General features: G+C 42.7%; 1 protein-coding gene across 2 annotated transcripts; it reads left to right on the forward strand.

Annotated features, from left to right (window-relative positions):
* The first annotated feature begins 690 nt into the window (after positions 1 to 690).
* Positions 691 to 11,875, forward strand: LOC127378032 (phosphatidylinositol 3,4,5-trisphosphate 3-phosphatase and dual-specificity protein phosphatase PTEN). 2 transcript variants are annotated; one of them, XM_051426505.1, is made up of 10 exons: positions 691 to 1,679; positions 5,540 to 5,624; positions 5,771 to 5,815; positions 5,908 to 5,951; positions 6,226 to 6,464; positions 6,769 to 6,910; positions 8,623 to 8,691; positions 9,264 to 9,430; positions 10,327 to 10,608; positions 10,749 to 11,875. In XM_051426505.1, exons 1-10 carry the CDS (start codon positions 1,601 to 1,603, stop codon positions 10,932 to 10,934), a joined length of 1,338 nt encoding a protein of 445 aa, XP_051282465.1. In that variant the 5' UTR covers positions 691 to 1,600; the 3' UTR covers positions 10,935 to 11,875. The 2 variants fall into 2 exon arrangements, with proteins under 2 accessions (XP_051282465.1, XP_051282476.1); XM_051426516.1 differs by lacking the exon at positions 8,623 to 8,691.
* Positions 11,876 to 12,077: the final 202 nt, after the last annotated feature.

Below are 12,077 nucleotides of genomic sequence, written 5' to 3' on the forward strand. Positions count from 1 at the left end.
TTTTGTATGACCAACAGTCAAAAATCAAAGATATTCAAGTTACTTATCATAAAGGAACAAGACAACCAGTGAATGTTTAGGGTTGAGCAGTTGGAACCTTTTAATGAATCAATAATCAAAATGCTTGACGTTTAATTTTCTGTGAAATGACAAATTGATTAATGACTGTTTCAGGTCTAACCCAACCCTGTAAAACCCTTCCTTACATAGGCCTATTATAGTTACATCCTCATTATAAACATATTGGTTACATCTTTGTATAAAGTGTAACACAGAATAACATTATTATTATTCTTACTGACATTAATATAATACAAATATGGGCTATGAATGTATCTTTAATTTTATAATGAGTAATATATTTGTTTGTTTTTTTCACTGCTAGTGTGTGTTAATGAAAACAATTACAACGACTGTCTATGGTTAATGCCCATGCAATTAACAACGTTGTTATAATTCAGGATTGATGTGAGGAGGATGTGTGAAGATGCTGCTAACTATATTAATTTTACATTGTAAACATAATAAACGCATTATGGATTGATGGCTTGCAATGGTATGTCGTCTATAGCCTGAAATGACAGTTAAAACCGCGAAAATTGACATTATGTTGGAAACTTCCCTAATTACACACACGTGATCACTTTGACAGAAGAGAGCGTCGCATGCGGACTCACTTTATCCTTCCGCCAGAAGCAAGAAATAACTCGACAGTTGCGCTATTTAGGGTTAAAACAATTACACACATCAGTAGCTCTTCATCGGCATCTAACAGCGATTAACCATGTAAGTCAATACTGCATTTGTCGGTTTTAAAGAAACAGAGGGTCTATATAGTGAACGCGGTGGGATATTTGTTCTAAAATCCCAGCCTGCTCTACCTTCTTTTTTTCCTTCGGTGGAGGCCATGACGGGAGCCTGAGAGTTCAGCTGGAGCGAGAGGAGCGAGAAAAGAAGATGATTCCCCGGGACGGAACTGTCAAACCAATCTGTGCAGATTTCTGATCTTTGTATAGTCTATATACAGTTAAGGTGGAGCCTGTCACTTTTTTTCAGATGTGTTCTTGGCAATCAGTCGATGACAATGTTGAATCGTTAGGAGGCTTTTGGATCGAAAAAGGAGGTAGCATTAGCCATTGTTGCTAGCTAGCTGTGCTAGCTAGCTTGATAGCTAGCGAGCTAGCTACGTCTGAGTGACTGGGTACGGGGTTTCGGGAACCGGTGAGGTCTCTGTCCTCTCGTTGTCAATCGCGGCGGCTGCGATTGAGCCATCGGCGTGGACTGTGTCTGGCACCTAAAGGCTTCTCCGAGGACAACTGCATGTCTTTTATTCGGAGGTGTTTGCAAGACGAATTGCAGGATTGGGAAAGTCGGGCCTGCACGGAGGAGCAGAGCAAGGCCCGTCTTTATGATCCAGAGGAAGCCTTTCTAATCCTACCGACGGCCACGGCTAGCTCTGCTGGCTAGCACGTCTCTCCGAGGGACCTGCAAAAATTCCGAGAGCGGACCCCACTGACTGCGACATCCACGACGAGACGGCCAGTTGTAGAAAACTGTTTTTACACCATTTTGCCCCCACAGACTCCTGTCACCTGCTACAATGGCTGCGATTATAAAAGAAATGGTCAGCCGGAACAAAAGGAGATATCAAGAGGATGGGTTCGACTTGGACTTAACATGTATCCTTCCGTGTGTTTCTTATTTCCACAGCAGCCCGGGACACTGACTCGTAATGTGTAATATTTGCATTGTAGTCGGACTGGAACCAGAAATGTCAGTGGAGTAAAAGTGAGGTAGTTAGCTTCCCTGCTGCTGAGCTAACTGAGCTAGCTGGTCAGACAGCGCAGCTTTGCTGTCACCCAGTATGTTTGAAAGATGGTGGATCTGTCAGACCAGCACGCATAAATGTCACAGTCATATTATAGCTGGAACCCCCCGTTTAACTACACATTTAGTGTGTGTGTTTTTTTTTTTTAAGAAAAAGAAAAAAGACTTGGTTTCACTTGCACAGCAGTCACCCAGCGGTGGACCTAGCTTGAGGCTGTGAAATTGTTAGTGGCATTAAGTCAGAATTTATATTTTTAACCAGTTTGTGTTTGAAGGCAGGTTGATTAATATCAGCATATCTATGCAATGTTTTTTTTTTTTTGTTAATACATGTAGATGGTATAGGTTCACTTCAGGATGTGTTAGGTTTCCTGGTTTATGATGTAAGCCTCTCCTCACCTGTGTCCTCTATAGGTGAGTATTCATTAATGCATTTGAATAAGAAAAAGAAACCCCACTACCTTTTGGTGGAGTTTGAAGAATTGCTATTTCTGTCCCCTCTGCAGGACTGATTTCTCATGTGTTACCACTGATAATAGTTGACCTGGTTCCTTAGTGCTTGGTGCTTTTTTACTCGCTGGGCTGGCGATAAACTAGATTATCAACTGATGTGGTTGACCATGGCCAACTAAATGCAACCAATCTTAACATGTGACAGTGCTGAGAGTGGGTCATGGTTATAATTGTGGGGGATGTGCACATGACTTTGTGTAAGGGTCTCAAACCACCTTTTCAGCCTTTTTTGGTCCTGAGTTTGATATTTCTAGTTTCGGAGCTGAATTAAGCAGTCGGTTGTAATTCACTAGTCAGTCGACACGAGGCAAATCTGAATATCGGTGAATATCTGTGAATATCTGTGCGTTTTGAACTGTTGGTCGGACAAATCAGGATATTTTAAAGATGTTAACTTGGGCTCTGGGAAATTGTGATAGGCAGACACTTTATATACTCTGATTAATCAAGTATTTGAACAGTATTTGGCAGATTGGCAGCCCTCTCTGCTTCTGTACAGCATGTAAAAAAAAAAAATAAATTTAACCAGCCTTGGTGTATATGGACACACAGTTTTCCTCTGGTTATCATCAGCATTGGTGCGTTAATTCGATAACATTGCTCCTTTTTTGCTCTTCTAAAAGAATGGAAGTGTACAGCTGAGTGCTAGTTACTTTGATTCAATGCTGCCACTATAGTTAACACATTGAGCTGTTTCAGGAAGTACTGTCAGCTGGTACGTATGTGTGACTGCAGATGGTGAAATATGTGCACCACAATGTTTGATCTGATAGTTCTCACCTGGTTTTTTAATGTGGTAAAAACTTGTGTCATCCGTCTCGGTGGAAGGACTTTGTGTTGCGCCTCTCGCGCTTTGTGCAGGTGTAAAAGGGGCACGCCACTCAAAAGTGGCATCTTTCTTTCGGCTTGAAGTCTCCTCCTGTTCAGATGTGGGCCCTTTCGAACTATCCCTTTTATCATTTTTGGCATGGTGTCTAAAAACAATATGGGCTCTCTGCAGTTATGTAATGCAGTATCACAGTTCTGGGAATTGCCCTTAAAATAGAGTTGCCAGTGATCTTGTATCAGTGTTGCTGTCTGAGTGCTCTCTCCCTCTCTTACCCTCTCAACCCACCACCTCTCCTTTGCTCTTTTTCTTTACTACTCCCACTCTAATTCTCCCTCCCTCTGCTTGCCCCCTTTCCTCTGCTCTCCTCCTTTCCTGTCCTCCCCACCCCCTCCTCGCTCAGCGCTTGCCGGTTCCCACTCTCCCTTTTCCCCCCTCTCTCTTGCTCTCAGTTGTGGATTTGGCGTATGCATAGAGCTGAGGCAGGGCTGGCTTTAAAGAAAAGGCGTGCCTGAAACGACAGATTTTCTTTTTTTTTCTTCTTTTTTTTTTTTTTTTTTCCTCCTACTTGGAGCTTCCGTCGGGGGTCCTGTATGTGTGTATCCTCCCAGCTGCAGAGACCAAGCCCCCCATACCCTGGGCTGAGGCTCTCCTGGGAGCTCTGGAGCTTTTTAAAAACACTTAATAGTCTGACTGGGATCTCTTTGCCATTAGTTACAAGAGTAGCCCATCAAATAGCATAGAAAACCTGTATTTGGCTCCTAATTAGGTCTTTGAGGCATTAATGGACAGGATTATGGCACCGTACATATGTACCCATAGGCTACTCAGTCGTAAGCTACAGGGAAGTAGCTGGCAGTATGCAAATAATACCATAGATTTGCCTTTGGGCTTGTTGAATTCATGTATCAAGGCCTGTGTTGAGCATGCCTCAGCTACATTAGGGCACTTACTTAATTCCTCTTACAGGGTTTTATTGAAGTTTGCCTTTTTTTTTTTTTTTTTTTTTTTGTAATGTTTGAAGTTGCATTAATCTTTGTATATGCGTCTACTTGTCCTGGATTCCAACATATGAGCAGGTCTACTGATTGAACAATTGCCTGTGTGCACCATGGAAAGGGAATGTTGTGTGTTTTTGCATGTGCAGGTTACTCGCATGTGTGCACGCTAGCAAAGTTGAGGATTATGCAGAGCCAGCCGCGCTTTCTCACCAGAGTTGTCAGATGCGTGTGTCAAATTTTTCTGACCAGTTAAAAAGTGATTTTGACTCTGGAAAAATATGGTCTGCTCAGAATGAAGCAGACACATCCAATTAGAATTATTCAGCTTTTCTATTTTTGACACCGTGGCACAGGAAGTGTAAGAAATGGTTGCCCTTTAGTCAGTGGTTAAAGTGTGAAATCCCACAGCTTATGGCGACAAGCAGACTTCAGTTACAGGTAGGCGTTGCAGCCGAGCCTCAAAGACATGCATGCCAACTAAATTATTCTTTTTACTGCAACATGACACTGATGTGTGGCTTTAAGATTGTATGTATGTCACCGTATAATTGGTCACGACATTTTCCATCACTATCCTGTGCTGAAGTGCAGAGCCCCGTCCAATGATGTATGACAACTATAATGTTGCCATGTGTAGCGCGCGAGAGACAGGGTGGTGCAACCAGAAGTTAAAACTTTCAGTGAATCTGTGTGTGGTTTGTGAAGTGTCGCTTTGTGTCTTGTCCATCACCAACTGTCATAGATGCTCAGCGAATACCTCCTGCTTGAAGGGTAACTTGCAAGTTGTGACACAAAGGCTTTTTGTTTGATGGAAGGGTTTTTTTTTTTTTTTCCCCTCTACCTGCACGTCTTGATGCTGCCTGCGTCCAATCTCGCAGATATTCAAATCGGTCCGGCTGAGCGCGATACAGAGATAAGCCGAACATTTGCGATCATCCCAATATAACTTTGGGCTCTAAAAATAAATGCAGGTCAGGGAGCGGAGACTCTCCTTGTGCACCCACATGTGGGCCTGGCTTGTGCAGGAGCTCTGTTACTCCCGTCCTCTCTGCCTGCTTCTCACTGTCAAGGCCATATGTCACAACACGCTCACACGCTGATCGGGCCCTTCCTCTGCGCTCCCATCTATCCATAACTACAATCGCACCCTCATATTGACTTTGGCTGAAACTTTTCCATGCGCTGCTGCTCGTCTCTGCATTCTTGTAATTCTGCTCTAATGGCATATTCTTAAAGAGAGCAACTGCTTTCTACATAGCTGTTAAAAGCATAGGTAGGCCCTTCGAGTTAAAGATGTGGCGCCGTGTGCATCGGTAATGGTGCCTTCCATAGTCGTGCACAATGTACATTTCCTTGACTCCTGCCTGAACAGATATCTACCCAAACATCATTGCTATGGGCTTTCCAGCAGAGAGACTTGAAGGCGTGTACAGAAACAATATAGACGATGTAGTACGGTGAGTTGGGTTTTCTTCTGCTTCTGACATGTGATCATAGAAAAGGGGAAATATAAGAAGAGCATGTTATTATGGAGTATGTGTGTTTGTTGATCTCATATCCATCTAATAAATCTCTCTCTGGTTGTGTTCTCTCCTGCCAACAGGTTTCTGGATTCAAAACATAAAAACCATTACAAAATCTACAACCTGTAAGTGTTCCACATGTACCTGAAATGCTCTTTGTCTACTTAATAACTTCCTCTGTATGTTCACTAACTGCATTTTGTTCTTCCCATTTCAGCTGCGCAGAAAGACACTACGATGCTGCCAAATTTAACTGCAGAGGTAGGATGCTTCAGATGTCCTATAGACGCTTATCCCTTTTTAAAAAAAAAAATAAAACTCATCTCACAAAATGTCCACTGTGTCTTCCTCCCTGCCTTGTCTCCTCTGACCTGTCCACAACCCCCCCCCCTCTCTCTCTCTCTCTCTCTCTCTCTCTCTCTCTCTCTCTCTCTCTCTCTCTCTCTCTCTCTCTCTCTCTCTCTCTCTCTCTCTCTCTCTCTGTGTGTGTGTGTGGTTACAACTTTGCGTGGGCCCGCATCCCGTCACGCATCAGTTGCACAGTACCCCTTCGAAGACCACAACCCTCCTCAGCTGGAGCTAATTAAGCCGTTCTGCGAAGACCTGGACCATTGGCTCAGCGAGGATGACAATCACGTGGCGGCCATCCACTGTAAGGCCGGGAAGGGCCGCACTGGAGTCATGATATGCGCCTATCTCCTCCATCGCGGCAAATTCCTGGAGGCCCAAGAAGCGCTCGACTTTTACGGTGAAGTCAGGACACGGGACAAGAAGGTGAGATATTGATCTGAGACCACACGTTGCACAGTAAAGACTCGCTTCTAATTATTTTCATTATTGATAAGTCTGCAGATTAATTTCAAAAGCTGCCGAGATCCAGTTTACAATGATAAAACAGAGAAAAGCTGAAAATACTGGTTAGTCCCAGAAAATATTTGGTATTTTTTGCTTGGAAAGTGATTTTTGGCGACTTTTAATTCTTCAGTTTCAGCTGTATTTGCAAAGACTTGAACACACACACAGAAAAAAGAACGTCATTTGTACCTTCGGGATCTCTAAACAAGGTTTTCTGTTTCAGGGAGTAACGATCCCGAGCCAGCGCCGCTATGTCTACTACTACAGCTACCTACTGAAGAACCAGCTAGAGTACAAGCCGGTGGCGCTCCTCTTCCACAAAATGGTGTTCGAGACTCTCCCGATGTTCAGCGGGGGCACCTGCAGTGAGTCACGCTCATGTTCAACTTTAACTCCAAACTAGGGCGTAGGCACGCATAGCGCTGTTCAAACGGAACGAGAGCCTTGGATGTGTTGTGCACTGTAGGGCTCACCCACGCTACAGTTTAGCACCATAGAACAAGAGAGGGCCGTCTGTGGTGGAGTTGAGTCGTCCTGCGCCGGGGTTTTAAAACCGAATCGAGTGTGGTTGGGTTCACTGCAGTATTTTTGGACTTAACGGACAGGTTCTTCTTGATGAAGTCCTCTTGTTGCTGCTTATAACGAGGCCAACTTAATCTCTGGCCGTTTACAAAAAAAATGGAATCAGATCCCCTCTGTCATAATAGGAATGTTATTCTGTCGCTTAAAAACAAGCACAAGAAAAGAAATTGATTGCCTTCTAAGAATTTCATCTGAGATATTTGAGCTGTAATTTTTAACTTTAAATCTGCCTCAGAAGGATTTCCTTCATGGAAATCAGGGCTCTGTGTGCTTTTAAGTTGTTCATGTGCACAGTATTCAGAGGAATTACAATATGCACTGTTTGAACAGTAGAGCAGTTTGAGGGAAGTGGACTCACACTCCAGGACAGTAAAAGCTACATGTGCATGGATTTTATATAGGAAGTAACTAAAGGTCAGTCAAGGAATTTAATATTTTGATCCGTGATGATCTTTTTTTGCATGCAATAGCACAGAAGTGTTGATAGGTCACTGTAGTTAAGTGTCAGTCTATTTACATATCACTGCATGTTTGCTCGGAGCGTGAGTGGTATGACTTTGTTGTAAAGTGGTGTGTATGCAAACAGTGGCACTTGTTGTCCCCTCCGATCAGTGGCAGAGTAACGCGCACGCAAAGCACTCGGACTCAGAATACCACATCCATAGTGATTTTAGCTTCCCACATCCTCGAGCATTAGATTTACTGTTTGGTAGACCTTTGGTACAGTTTATAAGCAGATAATGACGCTTTTCCACCTTTCAGCAGGAATGTGTTTGTATTGTCCATGTCCATATTTTGATTTCTGTGTATTTTACTGTTTATAGGAATAGTTCTTAGTGGTTAAATAGTTGTCTGTGGTCATTTAATCCTGTTTTTCTGCTCAAACGTATCGGAGTCACACAATGTTATGCTTTTCTTGTATCTGAATTTGTCCATTTTTTAACTAACGGTCAGAAAAAGTGCCTCTTCTTTCTTAATTTCTTTGGCTTTGTAAAACCTAACACCTCACTGATGCCCTTCTCTTTCCTTCTAACTCTCACATTATTAAAAAAAAGGCCCTATTCTGAGATTGACGTCTTGATACATGTACACACATATCACCCTTTTCTGGCCTCGGGTTTGATCTTTACCTCAGCGGTGAATGAAGAGAAAGCTAGTTTGATCATTCTGTTAAAAATAACTCGACATCACACATTTCTCTTTGTCAAATTCACCAAAGAAAACTGATGTTTTGTGGTCGCTTGTGATCGTCAGCAGTCTCAAGTTCCCCCTTTCCTCCTTCCCCTTTGTGTCACAACACACCAGGTCGAATGTTTAAGATGTGCACCTCCACTTTGAAGCCTCGTACTGTATGTTGTTTGTAAGAAAAGCTATGTAGATATAAATATCTGTAAATATTTGTGTAGAGCTCTTGTGTTTGTTCCTGCTGTGCTGTCAAGGCCCTGACAGGCCAGCCAGGCCCTGTTTTGTGATAATCTCCTTGTTTCTCTCTAAGGGGACAGTACCGTTAAAAACAGGAGCGAGCCGACCCCTCAGGGCTTCAAGAAAGGGAATTGGCATTGGGGTAAATGAGCCTTTCATCCATTATTATTATTATTATTATTTCACTCATTTGCTTTTATATGGCCCCAGAGATCCACCAGGAAGGAGCAGTCTGAGGTAGACATGTTGCCTAGCAGGATAGGACTAGCTTACAGGCATGATGATGTCATCTCCAACTCTACCCCACCCTGACAGGAAGAAGGAAGGTTAAGAATTCTTGTGTATGCAACTTGTTGCGCTGGTCCAAGACCAAACCGTGACTGTCTATCAGAATAGGGTCCTGTGTCTCTGGTTCTGGGTCTCTTTGGGTGTTATATTTTGTGATCTGTTACTTTCCCTCGCTCCTCATTAATTTTAATATAATGCTTTGCACTTACTTAGTGGGGGAGGTGGTGGTGGTGGTGGTGGTGCTGTGTTTTTTTTTTTTTTTTTGCCAAACACGTAATACAACTGGTATTCCTGTCTTGCTGTCTTGATTCACTCCTCTGTCACTCACACTTGTTTCGTTATTTTTGTTTTTCTCTTCCCCTCACAAATCTCACAATCGTGTCTCCCCTTCCCCTCCTCCCTGTGCAACGTCGACACCCTTTGCAGATCCCCAGTTTGTGGTGTACCAGCTGAAAGTGAAGATTCACACATCGAACCCCACTCACACGCGGCGTGAGGACAAGCACATGTTTTTTGAATTCCCCCAGCCGCTGCCAGTTTGCGGAGACATCAAAGTGGAGTTCTTCCATAAACAGAATAAGATGATGAAGAAGGTTAGTTGTGTTTGGTGTGTGTGTTTATTGCAGCTTACTTTGCTTGGTATTTGTCACTGACAAATTTCTGTTGGTCATTAAGAGCTTATTTCAGCTGTTGATTGTTTTGACCTCCGCTAGGTCAAAGAACAATCGGTAGGCATTTGAGTAAGCGTTTTCTCACTTAGCTGTGTGCCAGCAATTAACGAATAAGACTGGTGGCATTCTGTATTTTATTTTTATTGCCAACAAATCCCATGAAAAGACAAAAACCAAAAATGCATTTTAAAAAAAATTTTTTTTTTGCATGTTACCAAAGTCGGATAATAGCTTATTCCTCTGTGCTGTAGAGCGCTTCTTGTCGTCCAAAAACTATTAAAAACACATTAATGAGCCACACTGTCGGACTGGTTGACAAGTTCCTTCATTACCATGAGCACAGGCACTGTGGTTTATTTTGAGTTGATCCAGCATTCACCGCCTTGCTGCCATAAATACTTACAAAATGAATGCGTATTAATCCACGGCTGAAAATAGTCCCCAACGAATGCACTGTTTACTCCTCTTTGAGTAATGTTTGCTAAAAACTACAGTGCCTAAAGGCTCAGTAATTTCCTAAAACAGCTTGGGTGTGTTTTTAAAAACTGCTCACAAATATAGTTCCATTTTTGTTTTTAAAACGATTCCTAAAGATTCACATCTTCAGTAGAAACAAATGGGTTTGCCTGAGAGGCACAGATGGAGTGGGGAAGTCGGAAAGTACGGAGACAGACTAACACATTTTGTTGATGTAGGTTTTTTTTATGAGATTTGTTAACAATAAAGAAAAAAACTTGTAATAATGCTTGTCTTTTGAGCTCATAAACAAATGAAATCAAAAGTTTAATTTCACGTCTCCTCTCTCATCGCCCCTGCAGGACAAAATGTTCCACTTCTGGGTGAACACCTTCTTCATCCCTGGACCAGAGGAGAGCGTGGACAAGATGGAAAACGGGGCGGTGAACAACGCAGACAACCAGCAGGGTGTACCGGCACCGGGCCAAGGCCAGCCGCAGAGCGCCGAGTGCAGGGACAGCTGCAGGGAAAGCGGCAGGGAAAGCGACAGGGACAGGGACTACCTCATCCTGACGCTCACTAAGAACGACTTGGACAAGGCCAACAAAGACAAAGCTAACCGCTACTTCTCGCCAAACTTCAAGGTAAAGATTTCCTTAAGATATTTGCTTGTTGATCTCCTGTTATTCAGTCAGCGTTTTAATGGAAAGAGCAACGATGAAACTTGTTCATGATCATTTTGAAATTGCACAGACTGAAGTTAGTTTTTAATTTGCAATTCCAGGTGAAGTTGTATTTTACGAAAACCGTGGAGGAGCCTTCGAATTCTGAGGCAAGCACTTCAACATCCGTCACCCCGGACGTTAGCGACAATGAGCCAGACCATTATCGATATTCTGACACCACTGACTCTGATCCGGAAAATGAACCTTTTGATGAAGAGCAGCACACGCAAATCACAAAAGTGTGAACTCTTTTTAAACAGGAAAAGAAGAAATTATACACCAGAAAAAAAGGAGAAAACTTGAATATAAACTCAAAAGAAGAACCTTTGTCCCTTCCCTCCCCCAGACGGCAATAGAATATCATCATGTCAAATGCCAATTTTAGGGAAAAAAAGATAAATATCCTGACCAATATATTGTTTTTTTATTTTTCTTTTTTTCTTTGGCACGGCCATGTACCATGTGCGAGGTATTGACACTGTTGCCCCATGGGAAAAGGTGCTGTAGCTATAAAAATGTATTTATATATATATATATACACATACGTATATGTATATACATATATACATGCATATATAAACAAACTTTTTTGTGTCAAAGACAATGGAAAGAGTACCACAATCAGGAGACGGGAGTTGAAGTGTGGGAGAAGTTAGAATGATAAACTAGGACTATGCTGCTCCTTCTCCTGTCTAAACCAAGGCCAGTGCTGCAGTCACTTTGTTTCACTCCCTCTCTTCTCCTCCTCCCCCCCCCTTCTCCTCTCATCTTTTACTCTCCCTCCCTTCCATCCTATCCTCCTTCCTATCCTCCTTTACTGTGAATGCTTCTTGTGCTCTTTGCAGGCTGTCTCACGTGACTTTTGGTCTTTGTGCAGTGCAAACTGCATGCGGGCAGTGGGTTGGGGGTGGGCGGGGGTTATGAAGAGGCTGTGATGATGTCTAAAGCATTGCCATTCCTGTTCCCACTGTGTATACGTTAAATTATGCAGAACAAGGCATCCCATGTAATTGTTAATGTTTTTTTTTATCCTAAGATAATAAAAATATAATACACAAAACAGCAGGGAGACAAGTGTTTGCAATAATGTCAACACTACATTTAAAGGACAATGGTGATTTGCATGTATTGGAATTGGCGTCCATCCCTAATAAATGTATGCAATGTTGTCTTTTCTTAAAGAAAACCAGCTTTGAGATGTGTCTTCTGCGTGGGGTTCCCCAGTGCTTTGAGTCATGCTCAGAAAATTACATCAGAGGTTTATGTAATATTCTCCCTTCGCTGTCCGCAGTTAATGAAACTCATGCAGAATGAAAATGGAATTTTTCTAATATGCAGTTGTCATCAAACGCCGAGGCCAGCGCAGTCTTCAACTGACACCGTTGCTG

This window comes from Dicentrarchus labrax, unplaced genomic scaffold (assembly GCF_905237075.1).
Source record: "Dicentrarchus labrax unplaced genomic scaffold, dlabrax2021, whole genome shotgun sequence".
Taxonomy (NCBI): domain Eukaryota; kingdom Metazoa; phylum Chordata; class Actinopteri; family Moronidae; genus Dicentrarchus; species Dicentrarchus labrax.